Source organism: Rhinatrema bivittatum, chromosome 9 (assembly GCF_901001135.1).
Source record: "Rhinatrema bivittatum chromosome 9, aRhiBiv1.1, whole genome shotgun sequence".
Classification (NCBI taxonomy): domain Eukaryota; kingdom Metazoa; phylum Chordata; class Amphibia; order Gymnophiona; family Rhinatrematidae; genus Rhinatrema; species Rhinatrema bivittatum.
In genome coordinates, this window is record NC_042623.1 from 127,290,271 (window position 1) to 127,308,140 (window position 17,870).

Genomic DNA, 17,870 nt, shown 5'->3' on the forward strand with positions numbered 1-17,870 from the left:
AGTTACACAGCATCTCAGAAAGCTCAACCACTGTATAAATTTCAAAGAAAATTAAATTTGCTTACCTGTCTCTGAGGAGGTCTTTGGTGGACTACTCCTTGGTAATAGCCCATGATGGTTGAGCTCTGGAGAGGCTCCGATGGACACCAGTACTCGAGGCTAAGTTCCAGGTTGAAGGGATCTTTCTTATACACATCTCCAATCTGTGATTAAGAAGCTTAAATATTAACGCATTCAGCAGCAAAGAACTGAACATTTTACAATGATCATTATTTTCATTCACAGCTCATCGCCCTCTATCCTAATTAACTTATTTATGCTCAAGCATGTCTAACAAATAGCAGGTATGATGTAAGAACATAAAATGATCATTTTATATGCTAAGGCACCCTGGGCAGCATATCAAAACAATGTATAGAAAAAAGTACGGAGTAAAGTGAGCTGAAAAGGTTATCAAAACATAACATACTTTTTGCCCACAAGTTTCCTCCTGCACCTTTGTTTTCCAGCTTAATTGAAAACAGGTCTGGGACCTGGTATCATTGAGCCTTTTCTCACATTTTATATCCCCCTCCAAATATACTTTAGTCGCTTCACTATTGTGATGGTCTCAAGCCAAGGCCATGCACCAAGAATTCTGCAATTGTGGATCCCAATCTGGCAACTAGATGCTGCCATTTTCTTTCCCAGAAGGTGTGAAAACTGCCTCCACATCACCACCAGGCACAGCCAACCCAAGGAGAAAAAGATCTGAGTCAAGAACTGACTACAACCCCCTTCACATGGCAGAGTGCAGTAGTGCCACTATGCAATAGGGCAGGCTCTTTTTAGCATTTTTAATTATAAAAAAAAAATCAAGACAAAAATCTTAGCAAAACCCAATAGGATACATACTGTAAAGAAAGAAACCCCATAAAATATCATTAAAGAACCAAAAAAACAATAACTAAAAACAGCTGTCAATATAAAGCCACAAAGGTCCCTCAACTTACAGAACAATTGGGATACTTAAATACTCCTATAAAAATGTCTGAAACAGAGCCTGCAATTTTGGACATGCAGACTTTTAAATATTTGTGGCTCGGTGACTTAACATTTTTCTTATACATCTTTTTGAACCTCAGTTTTGAGATGTCTATTGGAATTATTTGATGCTAAGACTGTGAAGGGGGAGATAACAGCTACACTAATGAAGGCACACAACAGTTGTCCTTTCTAAGCCTGGTAGAAATTCTATAGGCCTATATCACTTCTCAATTTTGAAATAAAACTTTTTGCTAAGGTGTTAGCTAATCATTTAAACTTTTTACTACATTATATCCACAGGACAGGTAGGCTTTGTTAAGAGGAGGAAATCCGGTATATGTCCATAGATTGTTCATATTTCTTGAGGAATATTGGCGAGCAATATCCCAGAACCAATTTTAATAAGATTTGATGCAGAAAATGCCTTTCACAGGACCTCCTGGGCTTTTCTAGAAGCTACATTGCAAGCATATGGGTTTACTGGTCTACCTTTGCATTATACTCAAGTTTGATACTTTTAATGCAGCAGCAAACATTTGGGCTAATTGTATGCTATCAGAGTCCTTTAATTTATACAAAGGAACTAAGCAGGGGCGTCTATTCCCATTATTCTTTATTTTATCCATGAACCCTTAGTCTTTAAATCAGAAGAATTATTGACATCCTCATGTGGTAAGACCAAGGCAGTTCACTTTACAGCTCTTATTTGCAGATATCATCCTTCTGCTGGTCCCAATCCGAATGGTGTAGCCACAGGTAGGCTGTGGCCCACCCAATCAGCATTGCTCAGCAGCTTGAGAGTGCTTGCGGCAGAGCACATCTTGCAACAGTCAGAGAAGAGGAGGCCGTGTTGCAGAGCCACCATGGAGCTCATCCTGCAGCGGCCTAAGATGAGAAGGTGCCACAGGACTACTGCACAGCTCATGCTGCGGTGGCCCGAGAACAGGAAGACTTGCAGCAAGGAGGCCTGAAAGAGATAATGAGGCCCTGATAGAGTGAGTGTGTGAATGAGAGAGATATTACATGGGAGTGAAAAGCCTGCCTGTATATGTGAGAGAGAGAGAGAGAGAACATGGGAGTGAGAAGCATATGCGTGTGTGTGAGAGAGAATAGGAGTGAAGCCTGATTTTTATACTCAAGACTTGCTATTAAATCAAGTACCCAATACACACACACACCCCTTGTTTAACAGCGAGAGAGAAATAGAGCATAAGAGTGAGAAGCCTGTATGTGTATGTGAAAGAGCATGTGGAATCGGAGAGTGTGTGTGTGTGCAAGAGAAAAAGCATGTGAGAGAACATGAGGGAGTAGGACCCTGTGTATGTGTGAGGAAGCACGTTTGTGGGAGTGGAAGCCTGCACATAAGAGTGCATGTTGGAGTGGCAACCTATGTGTGAGAGCGAGATCCTGTGTGTGAGTGGGAGCCTGCATGTGAGAGAGCATGTGAAATCCTGTGTGTGGGGGAATGGGAACCTGCATGTGAATGAGACACAGAGCTGAAGCCTGTGTATGGAAATGGGAGCCTGCATGAGTGAGACGTGCACGAGAGAGCGCACATGCGTAAGCATGTCTGTGTGTGTTTGAGGGAGGAAGGAACTAAGACAGCAAGAGAAAAGAATCAAAGAAAAAGAAAGACCCTGAAAAAGAAATTAGGAAAAGAAACAAGGGGGGGGGGGGGGAAGACTGGAACCAATCAATTAGAGAAAAATGATCAGACATCAAATGTGAAAAAAATAAATAATTTAATATTTTTATTTTGCTTTTTATTTATTTATTTGCCAAGTTTTACATACAGTCATTCGGTTTCGCCATCACAACGGTTTACAATTTTCAATGGGTAAGATGTTAGGAGGTTAGGATGGGGATTAATATCATATTCATTTTGAACAACTCGTAGTCGATGGATAAAGTGTTAGAAGATTAGTAGATGCATTGATATACAAATTTTCAATATTTCAGTGTTCAGAGTCTAGTTTCTCAGACTTTCCACTTCAGTTTTGTCTGCAAGTTTGTTTCTAATTTGCAGTCTCTTATTCTGTTATGTAAGGGTCTGTGTGGCACATGTGTGACAGATGCAGTATTTCTGCTAGCATATTGTATCTGTGTTGAGATTTGCAGCAGTTCAGCCTATTTGCCATTAGGTGTTATATTAGTGTTCTACGGCCTGATGTGACATTTGCAGGCTGCCTTTTCATAAATAAGGTAGCTCTTTGAGTCCTGACAGTTCAAGATGAATTTTAAAAGCTGAAGATGCGCCAAAATCGGGATATGGGCATGCATGTAGCAGTAGCTCGTGTCCTCCTGATTGTATAAAGCAGGCAGATGCACTGACAAGTGCTGATCCGCGAATATCTCACATTGGAGAAAAAAAAAAAAAAAGAGGTGTGTTGTGAGCAGGCCATGAGTGTTCCAGAGCAAGGCCAAGAGATGTGCGCAAGTACCTATGCGTGTGCCCAGGTACAGTGTTGCGCAACTTTACTTTTGCTAATTAGGAGGTGTAAGTTTCAAAAAATATATATATTACAGGTATTTGACAGGTTTAAGAAGTCTGGGGTACTTAGGGGAAGTGCAGGCTAAAGAACTAGTGGGAGGATCTAGGAGAACACTGGGCAAACTGGTGGACAAACTGGTGAAAGTGGTTCTCGGTTGGAAGCACGTCCGTTTTAAAATACAGGCAGTTGCGCACCCATAACCCAACTTTTGCTGCTGAGTGCGTACAAGCTTAAAATTAGTTGCACAGATACGTGCAACTAGACTATTTTAAAACGTGTGTGTATGTTATAAAATTGCAGTATCTCTGAGCGCACGCCAACATGCGTGTAAATGTGCGCCCATGTGCCCTTTTGAAAGTTACCATCCTTGTGTTCCTATGGTATGGCAAGGTGTTTTATTTTTTTTGGCAGGAGTTTGCATTACTTCACAAAGTGTTTGAAAATGGATGCAGTTGTTTGGTTGTTACTGAACTGAAACAAGAATTTGAAATTATTTTTTTGATTGGGGTTTTAATATGAGCTAACCTGGTTCTGTTTTGCATCTGCTGCAAACCTTAAGTTCTTTTAATTATTATGATATTGTCTGCGTTTTTGGAAAGAAGATTCTAAAAAAATACGTTATTTGTTTTACTATGTGATTGGATCAAATGTTTCTGTTAAGTGTATTTTGTTTACGTTTGAAATATTGTTGTGCAATCATAAACTGCAATAAATATAAAATTTAATTAATACAGATTAATAAGGCATTTTTAATATTGGTAAGTGCTTGAAATAATTGAAATAAAATATTTTAAGCCGCACTTACGATGCATGACTGATGTTCCAATCTGCTAAGAAATCCATTGTCAGGTGCATTTTAAGGCATTATCAATAGGACTACAACTACTAGGGCCTAAACCTGTATGCCTACTGTCCACCCATGTTAACCTTGCCCTTTCCCCAAAAAATCTAGCTACGCCACTATCCCAGGCTTTTCCTAACTCCAATATTATTTAACTCCTAACAATCAACACACATAACCATCAATATCACTATTAGCTACCTCTTACAATGTAATTATATGTAATTAGCTGGTTTTCCTTTTCCTTTTTCCTTCTCACTCCAAGTTCTATTTTTCCTGGTTACATGTAACTGCTTTTTCAGCACTATTGTTCAAGTTTAAGTTTATTTTGCACTCCTGTTTCATGTGAACCAGCATGATGGGACTATTGTCTTGAATGTTGGTATATAAAAAAAACTTAAATAAAAATAAAACTACATTTCCTTCATTGATCTTAGGCATTTTTGCAGCATATGGGGGAGGTCTCTGAGTTCAATTTAGAGTCCGCGACGCTAGATATTTTGGGTACTCTGGAGGGGGCATGGGAAACCTTTCCGTTGAGGTAGGCAACTGATTCTATTAATTATTTGGGATTGAAAATACATAGGAATGCAAATTAAATAGTATAACTTAAATATACATTAAAGAAATTAAGGCCAAACTGAGGAGTTGGTTGGCATGCCAGGACAGCATTGAGGGCCCAGGCTACGACAGGAGGCTGAAGAGGGGGCATCAGCTGGAGAAGCCCCCCATAAACCGGTCTACCAGAGGTTGCATGGAAATTAGCGTGCCAGCAACCCTCCAATGGTATGCATTGACAGCACTCACGTGGACCCAGACCAAGCTGGTCTGAAGCCCAGACTCAGAGAAATGCCATAGGTAGTCCAACAGCTGAGGGAAGGGGGCAGAAGAAGGGATCTAAGCCATGCCCCGTACACCAGATGGAAAATATTTTTCATTTCAAGCTGTAGGACTTTCTCGTGGAGGGTTTTCAGGACACCACCAGTACCCTGGAGACACAGTCCGAGAGCGCCAGAGGCTGAAGGACTATGTACACAATATCCAAGCCATCAAGGGCAATGCCTGGTGGTTCGGATGGCCAAGGGTGCCCTGATTCTAACAGATGAGATCAGGCGCCATCCCCAGCCGGAAGGAGGCCCACACCAACAAGTCCTGCAGAAACGGGAACCAAACTTGATGTGGCCAGAAGGGAGCCACCAGGATCATGGTCCCACCATCCTGTTGAAGCTTCAGCTACGTCTTCAGCAGGAGCAGCAGAGGGGGGTACGCATATAGCAGGCCTCTCCCCCAGTGGAGGGAGAAGGCATTGCAGGCCAGATGTCTGTCCCACGACAACAGGGAGCAAAACGTGCTCGCCTTGTATTTGTGAGGGGAGGTGAAGTCCACATCCGGTGTGCCCCAGTGGCGAAACAGCTCTGCCATCACCCCCAGGTGGAGGGACCACTCGTGAGGCTGAAAGGAGCAGCTTAAGTGATCCACCAGGACATTCAGCGACCCAGCAGTTACGTGGCACACAGTCACATCCCCTGCAAGAGGGCCCAAGTCTACACTTGCACCGCCTCCAGGCACAGCAGGAATGAGCCTGTGCCTCCCTGCTTGTTGATGTATCACATCGCAACTTGGTTGTCCGTCTGAATTGGGACTTCTTTGGACAACTGGTCTCTGAATGCCCACAAGGCATACCGGATTCCCTGAAGCTCCAGAAATTTTATCTGACAGCGGGCTTCGAGGCAGTCCAGAGACCCAGCATGGGGATACCATTCACACACTATTCTATTGCTCTTAACTGGAGAAGAAGGGAAACCTCCTGCTCCAGAAGGACAGAGTGGTCGGTTACTCTCCACGCTTGTAGAGGTGGTGAGTCCGGTGGAAGAGCAAGAAAGTTCTAATATCTTTGGTCCTTACTACGATCAACACATGGTTAGACCACAACCGCTTAAAATTGAACCCTTCAAAAACTATGATTACACATCTTTCATCCATTTCAGAATCCTCCATAGGCCCTCCTTCTCATCTAAACTTTAAAGGTATTTCAATTCCTGTCAGTACTTCATCTATCAGCTTAGGTATTACAATCAATTCCAATCTTTCTATGGTTAATCATATTTCCAACATTACAAAAAAATCTTTCTATAAATTACAAGAATTCGACCTCTTCTTTTCTTCAAAGATTATCGTACAGTATTACAGTCTTTAATTTTTTCAGGTATGGATTATTGCAACGCCTTATTCCTAGGTTTATCTGATTCTGTTTTATATCCTTTACAAATGATACAGAACTCTGCTGCTCGGGTGTTAGTAGGTATTTCACGTCGAACTCACATCACACCAGTTTTACTTTCACTTCATTGGCTACCAATTAAATATCGAATTCAATTTAAAGTATTATCAATTATTCATTCTCTCATCTATAACACCTCTTCTACTTGGCTATGTACCAATCTTCGCATATATAAACCTACCAGACATCTCAGATCTTTTTCAAAAAACTTATTAGATATTCCTACTGTCAAATTGGCAAAACTTGAACTAACCAGAAAAAGAGCATTCTCAGTAGCAGGTCCTGTTTTATGGAATTCACTTCCAGATTACCTCCGTCTTACTTCATCAATACAACAGTTCAAAAAACTATTGAAAACTTAACTATTTCAGAAAGCATATACCTTAACCACTAATTCATAAAACAACTTCCATTCATTCCAACTGCTTCCTCTCAATTTATACATATTCACATGACATAATATTTCCTTTTGTTAATTTATTTGAAAATTGCTGGACATGAATGTATACTGCGCTATGTTAGCTTTTTATTTGTTTTATTTTGTTTTATTTTGTCTAGTTTATTTATTGTATATGTTTGGTTGTAAACCGTTTTGATTAATTCTTTGAATTGTAAAAGCGGTATATAAACATTTTTAAATAAATAAATAAAACAAACCCTGGGCAATGATTGCTAGCACCCATTGGTCGGTTGTGATTGATTGCCACATTCCATGAAAGTAGCACAATCGACCTCCCACTGGTATGCCTGGCAGAGGGATCAGGCTGCTGCTCTCCAAGTGAAAGTCAAAAACCTGAAGCAGGCCCCGGCTGGGGAGGTGCTTGTGGCTTTTGCTTCCGGGGCTGGCGAGGCTGAGATTTTTGATAAGGCCTCGTAGCTCGGGACCTTGTTGGTGGGGGATAGTACTTCCTTGGGCGGCAGAATGACTTCTTAGAGTCCTTCTTGAAGGGCTGTCTAGAAGGGAAGTCAGAAGGTATCGATGAGAGCTGTTTGAGGGTCTCATGATGGTCCTTTAATTCAGCCACTATTTGCTGAATCTGTTCACCGAACAGATTATCTCCTATGCAGGGCAGGTCAGAGAGCATGTCTTGTACTTCTGGGCGAAGGTCAGAAGACTTGAACCAGGCCCAGCATCTTGCCGAAATGGCAGTTGCAGACACTCTAGTGGAGGTGTCGAAGATATCGTAAGCTGTTCTTATCTCATGCTTTCCTTGTTGACAAGGGTTTGAAGATGTTTTTGGAATTGGTCAGGCAGGGTTTCAGAGAAGTCCTGTATTTGCTTGAAAATGACCCTGTTGTATTGGGTCATGTACAGCTGTAAGAAGCAATTCTGGAGATGAGCATGGCCCCTTGAAACACTCATCAACCAATATTGTCTAGGAACTTGTGTTCCTTGACTGGAGGGATAGAGGAATGTGGTTTCGTCCTTTTTGCTTTCTTTTGAGCTGATTCTACCACAACTGAGTGGTGGTCAAGCTGAGATTTTTGAAAGCCAGGGGCTGACTGTACCAGATAAGTAGTGTCAGCCTTTCTGTGTACTGGGGCAATGGATCCAGGGTTTTCCCAGTTCTTTTTGAGGAGGTCAAGAAGAACTTGATGAATGGGAATAGAAATGATCACTTTAGGGGCATCCAGGAATTGGAGAAGCTCCATCATCTGGTGCCTATCATCTTGCTCCGTCTGAAGCTGAAAAGGGACCAATTCCGACATTTCCTTCACAAAATTAATGAAAGAGAGGTCCTCTGGAGGAGAACGCTTTCTACTTTCAGTAGGAGAAGGAGGTGAAGGTAAATCATCAGTGTCTGTGGAAGTATCATCACCCCAGGTGTCATAAGGATCAGCAGGCTGACCTGTAGGATGAGAAGGGGGTTGGATACCCGAAGGGCCCGGCTGAGGCTCCGAAAAAATCGAAGGAATCACCAAGGGCACCGTGGACGCCCTGGGGGCATCTGTGCCGGCATCGATGGCGCCGACGTGCGTATCGCTCCCGATGAATGAATCGGTGGCGAGGGACGACATGGCATCGATGGCTGAGGCAATGCCCCCAAAGGAGGAATGCGAAACGGTGTTTCTCCTCCCGATGAGGCTGTCATCGGGGAGCGCACCGGAGCCATCGGAGACCCGGGAATCACCGGTGGAAGGGCTGTCATGAGTGCCTCCATCCGGGACAGCAGTGCTGCCAGCGCTGCTGGAATCGGGTCGGTGACCGGATCCACTCTCTGTGCCGGTGGCGGTGCTGGAGGAACCTGGAGTCGTTGCATCACCTTGTCGATGGCCTCCTGGACCAGCCGATCCAGTTCTTCCGGGAAACCTGGGCAATCAGCTCCGGCTCTGTGGCGGAAGAGGGAGGCTGAGGCACAGTCGGAGGGACCACCTTTACAGGCGAAATCGCGACTCCCAAACCCTGATCGGGTGAGGGTGGCCTTGATGTCCCGGTCGCAGGAGTGGTCAGTGCTGTTCCTGGACGGGGCTTCTTCGATGGTGGCGAGGTCGATGATTTCGCTCCCTTGATGGTCCGAGACTTACGATGCCGATGGCGATGTTTCTCCCTTCGATCCCCTCGATCTTGAGGGGGAGAAACGGGAGTCGATGGCCGTGAAGACGTCGATGGCGAGCGGTCACCGGACGATTGTCTATGGTGCGACTTCGACTGTGCCGGTTCAGATGACATCGATGCGATGGACGGCGTCGGGGTGTGACCACGGAAAAGGAGTCCCAACTTCTCCATTCTGGCTTTGCGACCTTTTGGTGTCATAGGGGCACATTTGGTGCAAGTCAGGACATCATGCTCACGGCCTAAACACATTACACAGACTCCATGAGGGTCTGTGATAGACATGGTGCGAGTACAGTACGTGCACTGACGAAAACCCGATGCCATGGCCATAGAAAAAAATCGAGCCGCGGTATGGTCGACTGCCAGTAGGCCGCGAGGGCCAAACTCGACGGTAATTGACGAAAAACGGTGAAAAACTTACCGGAGTACCGCGGCCTAAGAAAAGTTAGAGGAGGGACCCCTGTGGGGCAAAATAATTTTAAGTAAGTCCGTGAGGAAAATTCCTGTCAGGAATCTCTTTGGAGCTCCTAAACCGCGAGGCTACTGCTGCGCAGAAAAAAGAAGACTGAAGGGGGACCCCTGCTGGCTGCAGGATTGGTGCCATGCTGGGCATGCCCAGTAGGGGCCAGTCAAAGTTCTGGAAACTTTGACATAAGTTTTCCGTGATTGGGCTCCATCCTGATGATGTCACCCATATGTGAGGACTACCATCCTGCTTGTCCTGTGAGAAAGGATTTTCCAGCTGGAAAAGAATGACATCAGGTGAGGTTAACATTTGATCAGAGGCATTACCAAAAGCATGAGATGTTCCATATCTCGTCGCAGGGAGGTTGGCGGCTCACTTCCCATCTGAATGCTCATGTGGATCAGCCGAGCATCTTCTTCTGCTCGGTTTTTTAACTGTTTCACCTGCAGGGGAAGTAAAAAGAAATGTTTCTATTAATAACTAATGCTCAACTGAATAATACAGCTTATTTTCATCAGAGTGCTTTACACCATGTTATACTTTTCAAGCAGAAAGTCATACAACTGCAACTGTTAGAACCACAATCCAACTTCTTTTTTACACTTCCTCTTCTTCTTTTCCATGATTTGCTTTGCATGTTCCCCAATTCTTTGTTACCTTTTATGAGATTGTCTCAAAATAGGTTTGTTTAGTGCATACCAGGAATAAACCTTACCCTTAAACCAGGATATTTGGGTGCAATCTCAATAATCTCTAAAATATACAGTCAGTATTCTTAATGCTTGCATAGTGTAATTTATAAAGAGAGCAAACTGAGTGAGCTTGAAAGCAATTTTGGGTTTTGTGTGTGTAAATATTTTTATTGAAAAGTAAGCACAATTACAGTAAAAGTCAAACAGTTCAGAATTACAACTTTTAAATTCCCAGCCTTTCCTAACAATATGCCTACAAAGAGATATGATAAACAAGCACTACTCCATGGAAAAGTAATAGAATGATGTTAGATAACAAGTCTACACTTAAAGCTAAACATAGCAATATGTAAGTCTGGGCACCCCATCACTGAATCACAGACAACTTGTAAACTAAAAACATATGTGGACATCCCTCAAAGCAGTCACATTTTCAATTATTTGCTCACAGGTAGCATGTTTATAAAAGGTTCCCTAATATCCTGAAAATGTTCTCTGTTTCAATGAAAACAGGTGAGCTGTGTGAAATTCCATAAGGATCATGTCAAATAATTTGCTTCTCCACATGCATACATCAGGAGGTGTATGATTAAATTAAGACACAAATTTTAGCAAAAAGACAATATTAAAAGAAACAGCTTATGGGAATTATTCATAAAGATGTTATGTAGTAAATAACCTAAGACAAAAAGATGCTGTGAAAGATAATTGTTTTTGTCATATTCATCAATTCCTAGGCAATATTGTGCCAAAATTTGTCTATGGTCAGAGTCCCACAGGCAGAGGAGTAATGTTATACTGGTCTGGTTGTATTTCAACCAGAAGACACTTTCCCCATCTGAAAAGCACAAGAGATAATAGTACCAGATTTTGCAGAGTTCTCAAAAATCACATTCACTGTATACTTATTAAATGGAGCACAGGAACTCAAATCCTCTTCCTCCAGAAAAATCCCCAGATCTCTGCTCCATGTATCAATTAGTACTGTCAAAGTTTAACACGACATTTTAGATTAGACAAATATCCTCTGTTCTTCTTGTAAAGCTGCTCTAACATTTTAGTTAAATTTGTTTATTGGTGATTACACAAATCATACAGTCTATTCACAGTGGTATCAATTTACAACAATGAACAATTATCTCTTAAAAGAAAACCATAAAGGTCTAACTTCCCTATCCCTTCTCCCTTCCCTCTCCCCATCCCATATCATGCTAGAGACAAAGTCCCTGCATCTTAGAACATAATGAAACAATCAGTCTACCCTTAAAAGTAATTCAAAATCTGATTTCTAGCTGTGTGTGGAAGAGTGGAAACATATGCTAACTAGATATCTAGTATTTTCCTCATCCTAGGAGATATTTCATGTTTTACCCCTGAAAGCAGCAAATATGAATCATAATAGCCAAAGAAATATGCAGACAATACTGACAGGCCTCAAAAGCACTGTCACAGCAAGTAAAAAAGAACTTTTGCCCAGATGAACTTTAAAACAGCACTGTCTCAGTGGAAAAACAAGAGAACTTGCCATGATACACTGAAGGGTACTTTACCAAGATGTGCCTGTTTAAATAAAAAAGCAGACAGAGACAATACTGCAACTTAAGCTCATAAGCCAGGAGTCAAGGAGCAGCCAAGGCAAGGTCCAGAATTCAGAAAGACCCCCACCCTTGGAAGAAAGGGGGGGCAGTCAGAGAGAAAAACACTGACCCTGGTATAACAGCCTGGCATACAGGCATGGTAGTTCTCCTCCTGAAGAAATGGTGAGGGGGGAAAAAGACCTGCAATGCGGCAAAGACCCTCCACCGTCCACATGATTATGCATAAGCAAGTTTGCTTACCATAAACGGTGTTTTCCGTAGATAACAGATGAATTAGCTATGCTGTCTGGGTACGTCCTCCGTGCCACTAGGTGGCAGAGCTCTCTAAGACCACACAAAGTCTTTAGATAAGGTGTTCCCTCCTGCCTGTCCCTGTGCCTGCTTGAGGCTCCTCAGTCTGTGTCAAAGCAAGAAGGTATGCAATGTTGGAACTGTCCGGGGAGGCGAGAGGGTCAACATGGCTAATTCATCTGCTATCTACGGAAAACACCATTTACGGTAAGCAAACTTGTGTACAATTCTGGTCGCCGCATCTCAAAAAAGATATAGTTGCGATGGAGAAGGTACAGAGAAGGGCAACCAAAATGATAAAGGGGATGGATCAGCTTCCCTATGAGGAAAGGCTGAAGAGGTTAGGGCTGTTCAGCTTAGAGAAGAGACAGCTGAGGGGGGATATGATAGAGGTCTTTAAGATCATGAGAGGTCTTGAACGAGTAGATGTGACGGTTATTTTCACTTTCGAATAATAGAAGAACTAGGGGGCATTCCATGAAGTTAGCAAGTAGCACATTTAAGACTAATCGGAGAAAATTCTCTCTCACTCAACGCACAATAAAGCTCTGGAATTTGTTGCCAGAGGATGTGGTTAGTGCAGTTAGTGTAGCTGGGTTCAAAAAAGGTTTGGATAAGTTCTTGGAGGAAAAGTCCATTAATGGCTATTAATCAATTTTACTTAGGGAATAGCCAGTGCTATTAATTGCATCAGTAGCATGGGATCTTCTTAGTGTTTGGGTAATTGCCAGGTTCTTGTGGCCTGGTTTTGGCCTCTGTTGGAAACAGGATGCTGGGCTTGATGGACCCTTGGTCTGACCCAGCATGGCAATTTCTTATGTTCTTATGTTCTAGGTAAGCAGCTGAATTAGCCATGCTGTCTGGGAGTCCCCAGCTGAAGTATTGAGCGCAGTAGCATATGGTCATTTGTATGTCAGTGAGCACTCAATACATAATAGGAGGCGGACAGTTCTGAAATTGTTGCACTATTTAGTGTTCTTTTGGAGAATTATCCGCCCCATCTTTGCATCATCCTCCGCTTGTTTGTCCAAACAATAGTGGGATGCGAAAGTGTGAAATGAAGACCATGTGGCTACTTTGCAGATATCTAACAGACACATCACGAAAGTGAGCAACAAAAGCAGCCATGGCACAGATTTGGTGTGGTACACATGATTCCAAACATTTGTGATAACAAAATTGTATGCAGTTAGTAAGCCAGGAAGATAATGTTCTTTTTGATACAGGAAGGCCTGACGCGTTCGGATTAAATGAGAGGAAGAGTTGCGAAGGTCTCGTTTGAGATTGAGTGCATTGTTTATAATATGCAAGAGCATATTTACAGTCTAAGGATTGAAGACGCTGTTCGCTGTCGTTTGCATATGGTTTAGGATGAAAGATTGGTAGTGTAATGGTGTGATTTAAATGAAATGCAGAAACTAGCTTAGGTAGAAAGTTAGGATGCGTACGTAGTGTAACTCTGTCATGGTAAAACTCCAAGTAAGGAGAATAGTGAACTAGTGCTTTAAGTTTGCCGATTCTTCGTGCGGAAGTTAGGGTGATTAAGAACAGTACTTTCCAGGAAAGGTATCTAGGATGGCAGCTGTGCAGTGGTTCAAAGGGTGGTAACATAAGCTGTTCCAGAATTGGATTAACATCCCAAGGTACTGGGGGTTTTTTGATTGGAGTTCGTAATTGCAAAACGCCCTTCATAAATCTGGAAACTAGACCATGACATGCTATAGATTCTCCGTTGAGAGGAGTGTGATATGCTGATATCGCGCTGAGGTGAACGCATAAGGAAGCGGTAGCCAAACCTTGTGTATAAAGGATGTGAAGATAAGACAATAGCCGTTCAGGTGGGCATGTGAGTGGATCAATGCTCATAGAGGAACATCATGCAGCATAACGCTTCCACTTACGCCGATAGTTGAGACGGGTGTATAGTTTTATTGATGCCACTAAAATATCTTGAATTTGTGAAGATATGTTTAGTTTTTGGAACGTGAGCCGTTCAATCTCCATGCAGTGAGATTCAAGGATGCGTGGAGTGGATGGAGAAGTGAACCCTTTTGTTGGGTTAGAAGAGTGGGATCATTCCCCAGAGGAATTGGTTTGCAGATTGATAGTTGAAGTAGGTAAGAGTACCATGGCTGGCGCGGCCATGCTGGTGCAATAAGAATTAGGTTCGCTTTGTCCTCGATACATCTCTGTATTGTGCGTGAGATCAAAAGAATTGGTGGAAATGCGTACAGGAGATGTTGAGACCAATCCAGTAGGAATGCGTCTTGTATCAGACGGTGAATACCGGGGTAAACTGAGCAAAAGAGGGGAACCTTTCTGTTGTGTTCTGTTGCAAAGAGGTCTATTTGAGGAAGATCCCAAATTGAAAATATTCTGTCGGCTACTCTCTGGTCTAATTCCCACTCGTGTGGGTGAAAAATCCTGCTCAACTTGTCTGCTTTGGTATTGTCGATTCCTGGAATATATGTGACTTGTAGGGAGATTCCCCTGTTGTGAGACCAGTCCAGAATCTCTACCGTTTCCTTGCAGAGGTTCCATGAACCGGACCCTCGTTTGTTTATATAAAACATTGCCACTTGGTTGTCTGTGTGGACCATGATGAAATGATGCTGCAGTTTGTGTTCAAAAGCTCGAGCGCGTATTTGATGGCTCGTAACTCCAGGAGATTGATGTGATAAGTTCGTTCCTGGAACGATCATAACCCTTGAGTTTGTACGTTGGCAAGATGGGCTCCCCATCCTGAGGGAGAGGCATCTGTGGTAAGAATCAATTGATGGTGAAGAGGCCTTAGTGGTGAGCCTTCTGTCAGCGCTGGCGGGATGATCCACCAGTGAAGGTCCCTCTTCATGCTGTTGGTGAGTCTCACTTGAGTGGACAAAGTATTTTGAAACTGGGACCACTGGTGTTTTAAACCCCATTGAAGACGACTGATGTGAAGTCTTGTGTTCGGGATTGCATATGTACATGCTACCATATGACCCAGCACAGTCAGAATTTGGCGGGCTGAGGCAGTGGTAAGGTTTAGTAGATGTTGGGCTATAGAAGTTAGTGCTATTGCCCTGGGTTGAGGTAAATTAGACACCAAGAAATGTCCAAGTTAAACCTTTATTTGCGAGGAGACATTTTGTACGTGTGCCCGACTCCGGCCGAGTTTCGCCCCACCAGGGGCTGCCTCAGGGGCTACAACTGACAAATAAATAAAGTGAACAATACAGGACATACATAAATTAAATATACATAAAAAAAATTTTAAACAATATCTGAAAAACGGTAACATAAAAATATGACAACATGAATAACTACAAATAAAAACAACAATTAAAATCATGAACAAAACTGGAATAATAAAAGACATACTGAATATGATGCAATATAAACATTTTACCTGTATATAGATGAACACTAATTGAGCCAGAAAATATTGTTTAACTTTATTGCACCAAATTTCACACACTCTTTAGGTCTGCAAAAGATTGAGAAAATTAACAAAAAGAAGAGGCCTCTGATGCAACTCACAGTCTAAGCCTAGGATCAGGAATCTTTTTCGTTTCTACTCCCAATCGGTGACCCACTTTCTCCAAAAATTGGAAGTAAGAGATCTTCCGGTGGTGATACCGGTTCTGGAGGCAAGTCCCATGGGTCAGACGGGTAGCCGGTTGATGACCCTGGCGATGAAGGTGGAGGATCTACTGGTCGAGGAGATTGTCTGGCAGGCAGCGTCCTCGGTGCTGGCTCTGGTATAGGTGCTGAAGGCATTTCTACCAGTGGATCAGTGTTCAGTAGATTTTGTTGGTGAACAGATGTTAGAAATTGTGATAAAATAGAGGTAATCTGCGTCAATAAATCAGATACAGATAGTGATGTAGGGGGGCCGATATTCGGTTATTGACCTGATAGAGGTACGGCTGCCTTGAGGATGTCCAATTTCCTCAGGTGGATAAGGAAGTTTAGAATGTAGAGGTTCTTGATAGATGGATCTCCTACGATGCTGAGATGAAGTAGAAAGTCCTGAAAAAATCTCCAATGAATGGGAAGAACCTTCCGATAAATGTGGAGGAGATAAAGAATCTTCCGAGTCCACCACTAAAAGTGGGGATGGACTTCTAAGCCTTTTATGACCTGATGTGTGTTTCTTATATTCTTTTACAGGTGTAGATACGCTACTGCGTCGATCTTCATCAGTTCCTGGGTGTCGACGCTCTTCAGATGTTTCAGTGCATCGGCGCTCCTTCACTACGTCGACGCTGGTCCGCTGCGTTGAGGTTGCTCTGATGCGTCGATCCGCCGATGTTGCTGATTTTTCCCCGAGGCCTCGGGGCGCCGCTGAGATGGCTTATCCTTCGGTGTCGAAGCATCCAACGCAGGCTGCATCAACTGTGCGTCCCCAGCTGTTTGCATCGAAGGATTTTTCATTTTCTTTTTCTGTTTGTGACCTGGAGGGTCAGCAGAGGTGGACCTTTGATGGGCATGGGTCTTGGGGGTTGACTGTGGTCCCAGAGCCGACCTGGCTGAGGCATCAGAGGGGCATACGAGCCCGTTTTGCCCTCTCTGAGCTGGACAATCCACGCTGCTCTATGGCACTGTGCCCTTGGGGACATCCATCCACAATCCGTACAGTTTGCCTGATCATGTTTTGGACCAAGGCAAATGTAACAATTTATTTATTTAATAATTTTTATATACAGACTTTTCATGCGAGCATATCAAATCAGTTTACAGTAGTTAGCAATTAATCATTTAAAATTATTTACATTTCCAAAGAAGAAAGAAGTAAATACATTATTTCATAATATAATTAACATAGCAAACTAAATAGTATGCTAAATAATGTGGAGATTACTTACCTGATAATCTCGTTTTCCTTAGTGTAGACAGATGGACTCAGAACAAGTGGGTATAGTGTGCTTGTGCTAGCAGTTGGAGACGGATCTGACGTCAGCACGGGTACATATACCCCCACAGGAAGCACTTCAGTAATCTTCCCTGCAAAAGCTGTTATGGATATATGTGTACTGACGATCAATGAAATAGTGAAAACAGGATTCCCCTAACCGATTGATAGTAGCTGGAGACCACCAGCATTCCCAACCGGAAGGCGTCGACACCTGGTAGAGTGGACGCACTCATGTAAGAAGTGATAAGGCTTACCTTGAATCGGTGAAACCAATGTATACTGGCAGCTGGGCGGGATGCTGAGTCCATCTGTCTACACTAAGGAAAACGAGATTATCAGGTAAGTAATCTCCACATTTCCTGTCGTGTAGCCAGATGGACTCAGAACAAGTGGGATGTACAAAAGCTTTACTCCCGGACTGGGCGGGAGGCTGCCTGAGGACTGTGTAAGACTGCCCTTGCAAATGCTGTGTCCTCCCTGGCCTGGACATCCAGATGGTAAAACCTGGAGAAGGTATGGAGGGAGGACCATGTCGCCGCTTTACATATTTCTGCAGGCGACAGCATCCTAGATTCTGCCCAAGATGCTGCTTGGGGTCTGGTATAATGAGCCTTGACTTGTAGAGGCGGTGACTTCCCGGCCTCTATGTAGGCCGCTCTGATGACTTCTTTAATCCAGCGGGCAATGGTGGGCCAAGAGGCCGCTTCTCCTTGTTTCTTCCCGCTGTGA

The 17,870-nt window shown here is 43.2% G+C and overlaps 1 protein-coding gene across 4 annotated transcripts in view; it reads right to left on the reverse strand.

Moving 5' to 3' along the window:
* The window catches only part of NUP205 (nucleoporin 205), a 558,669-nt gene that overhangs the window by 432,677 nt on the left and 108,122 nt on the right, over positions 1-17,870 (reverse strand). For all 4 annotated transcript variants that reach the window (XR_003858760.1, XM_029616971.1, XM_029616970.1 and 1 more), the window contains 2 exons: positions 9,990-10,106; positions 66-203 (listed from right to left, as the gene is read on the reverse strand). Coding sequence is in view for 3 of the 4 variants with exons in the window: in XM_029616971.1 (XP_029472831.1) it covers positions 66-203; positions 9,990-10,106 (255 nt within the window). In the remaining variant the exon portion in view is untranslated. The remainder of the gene's footprint in view (positions 1-65; positions 204-9,989; positions 10,107-17,870) is intronic.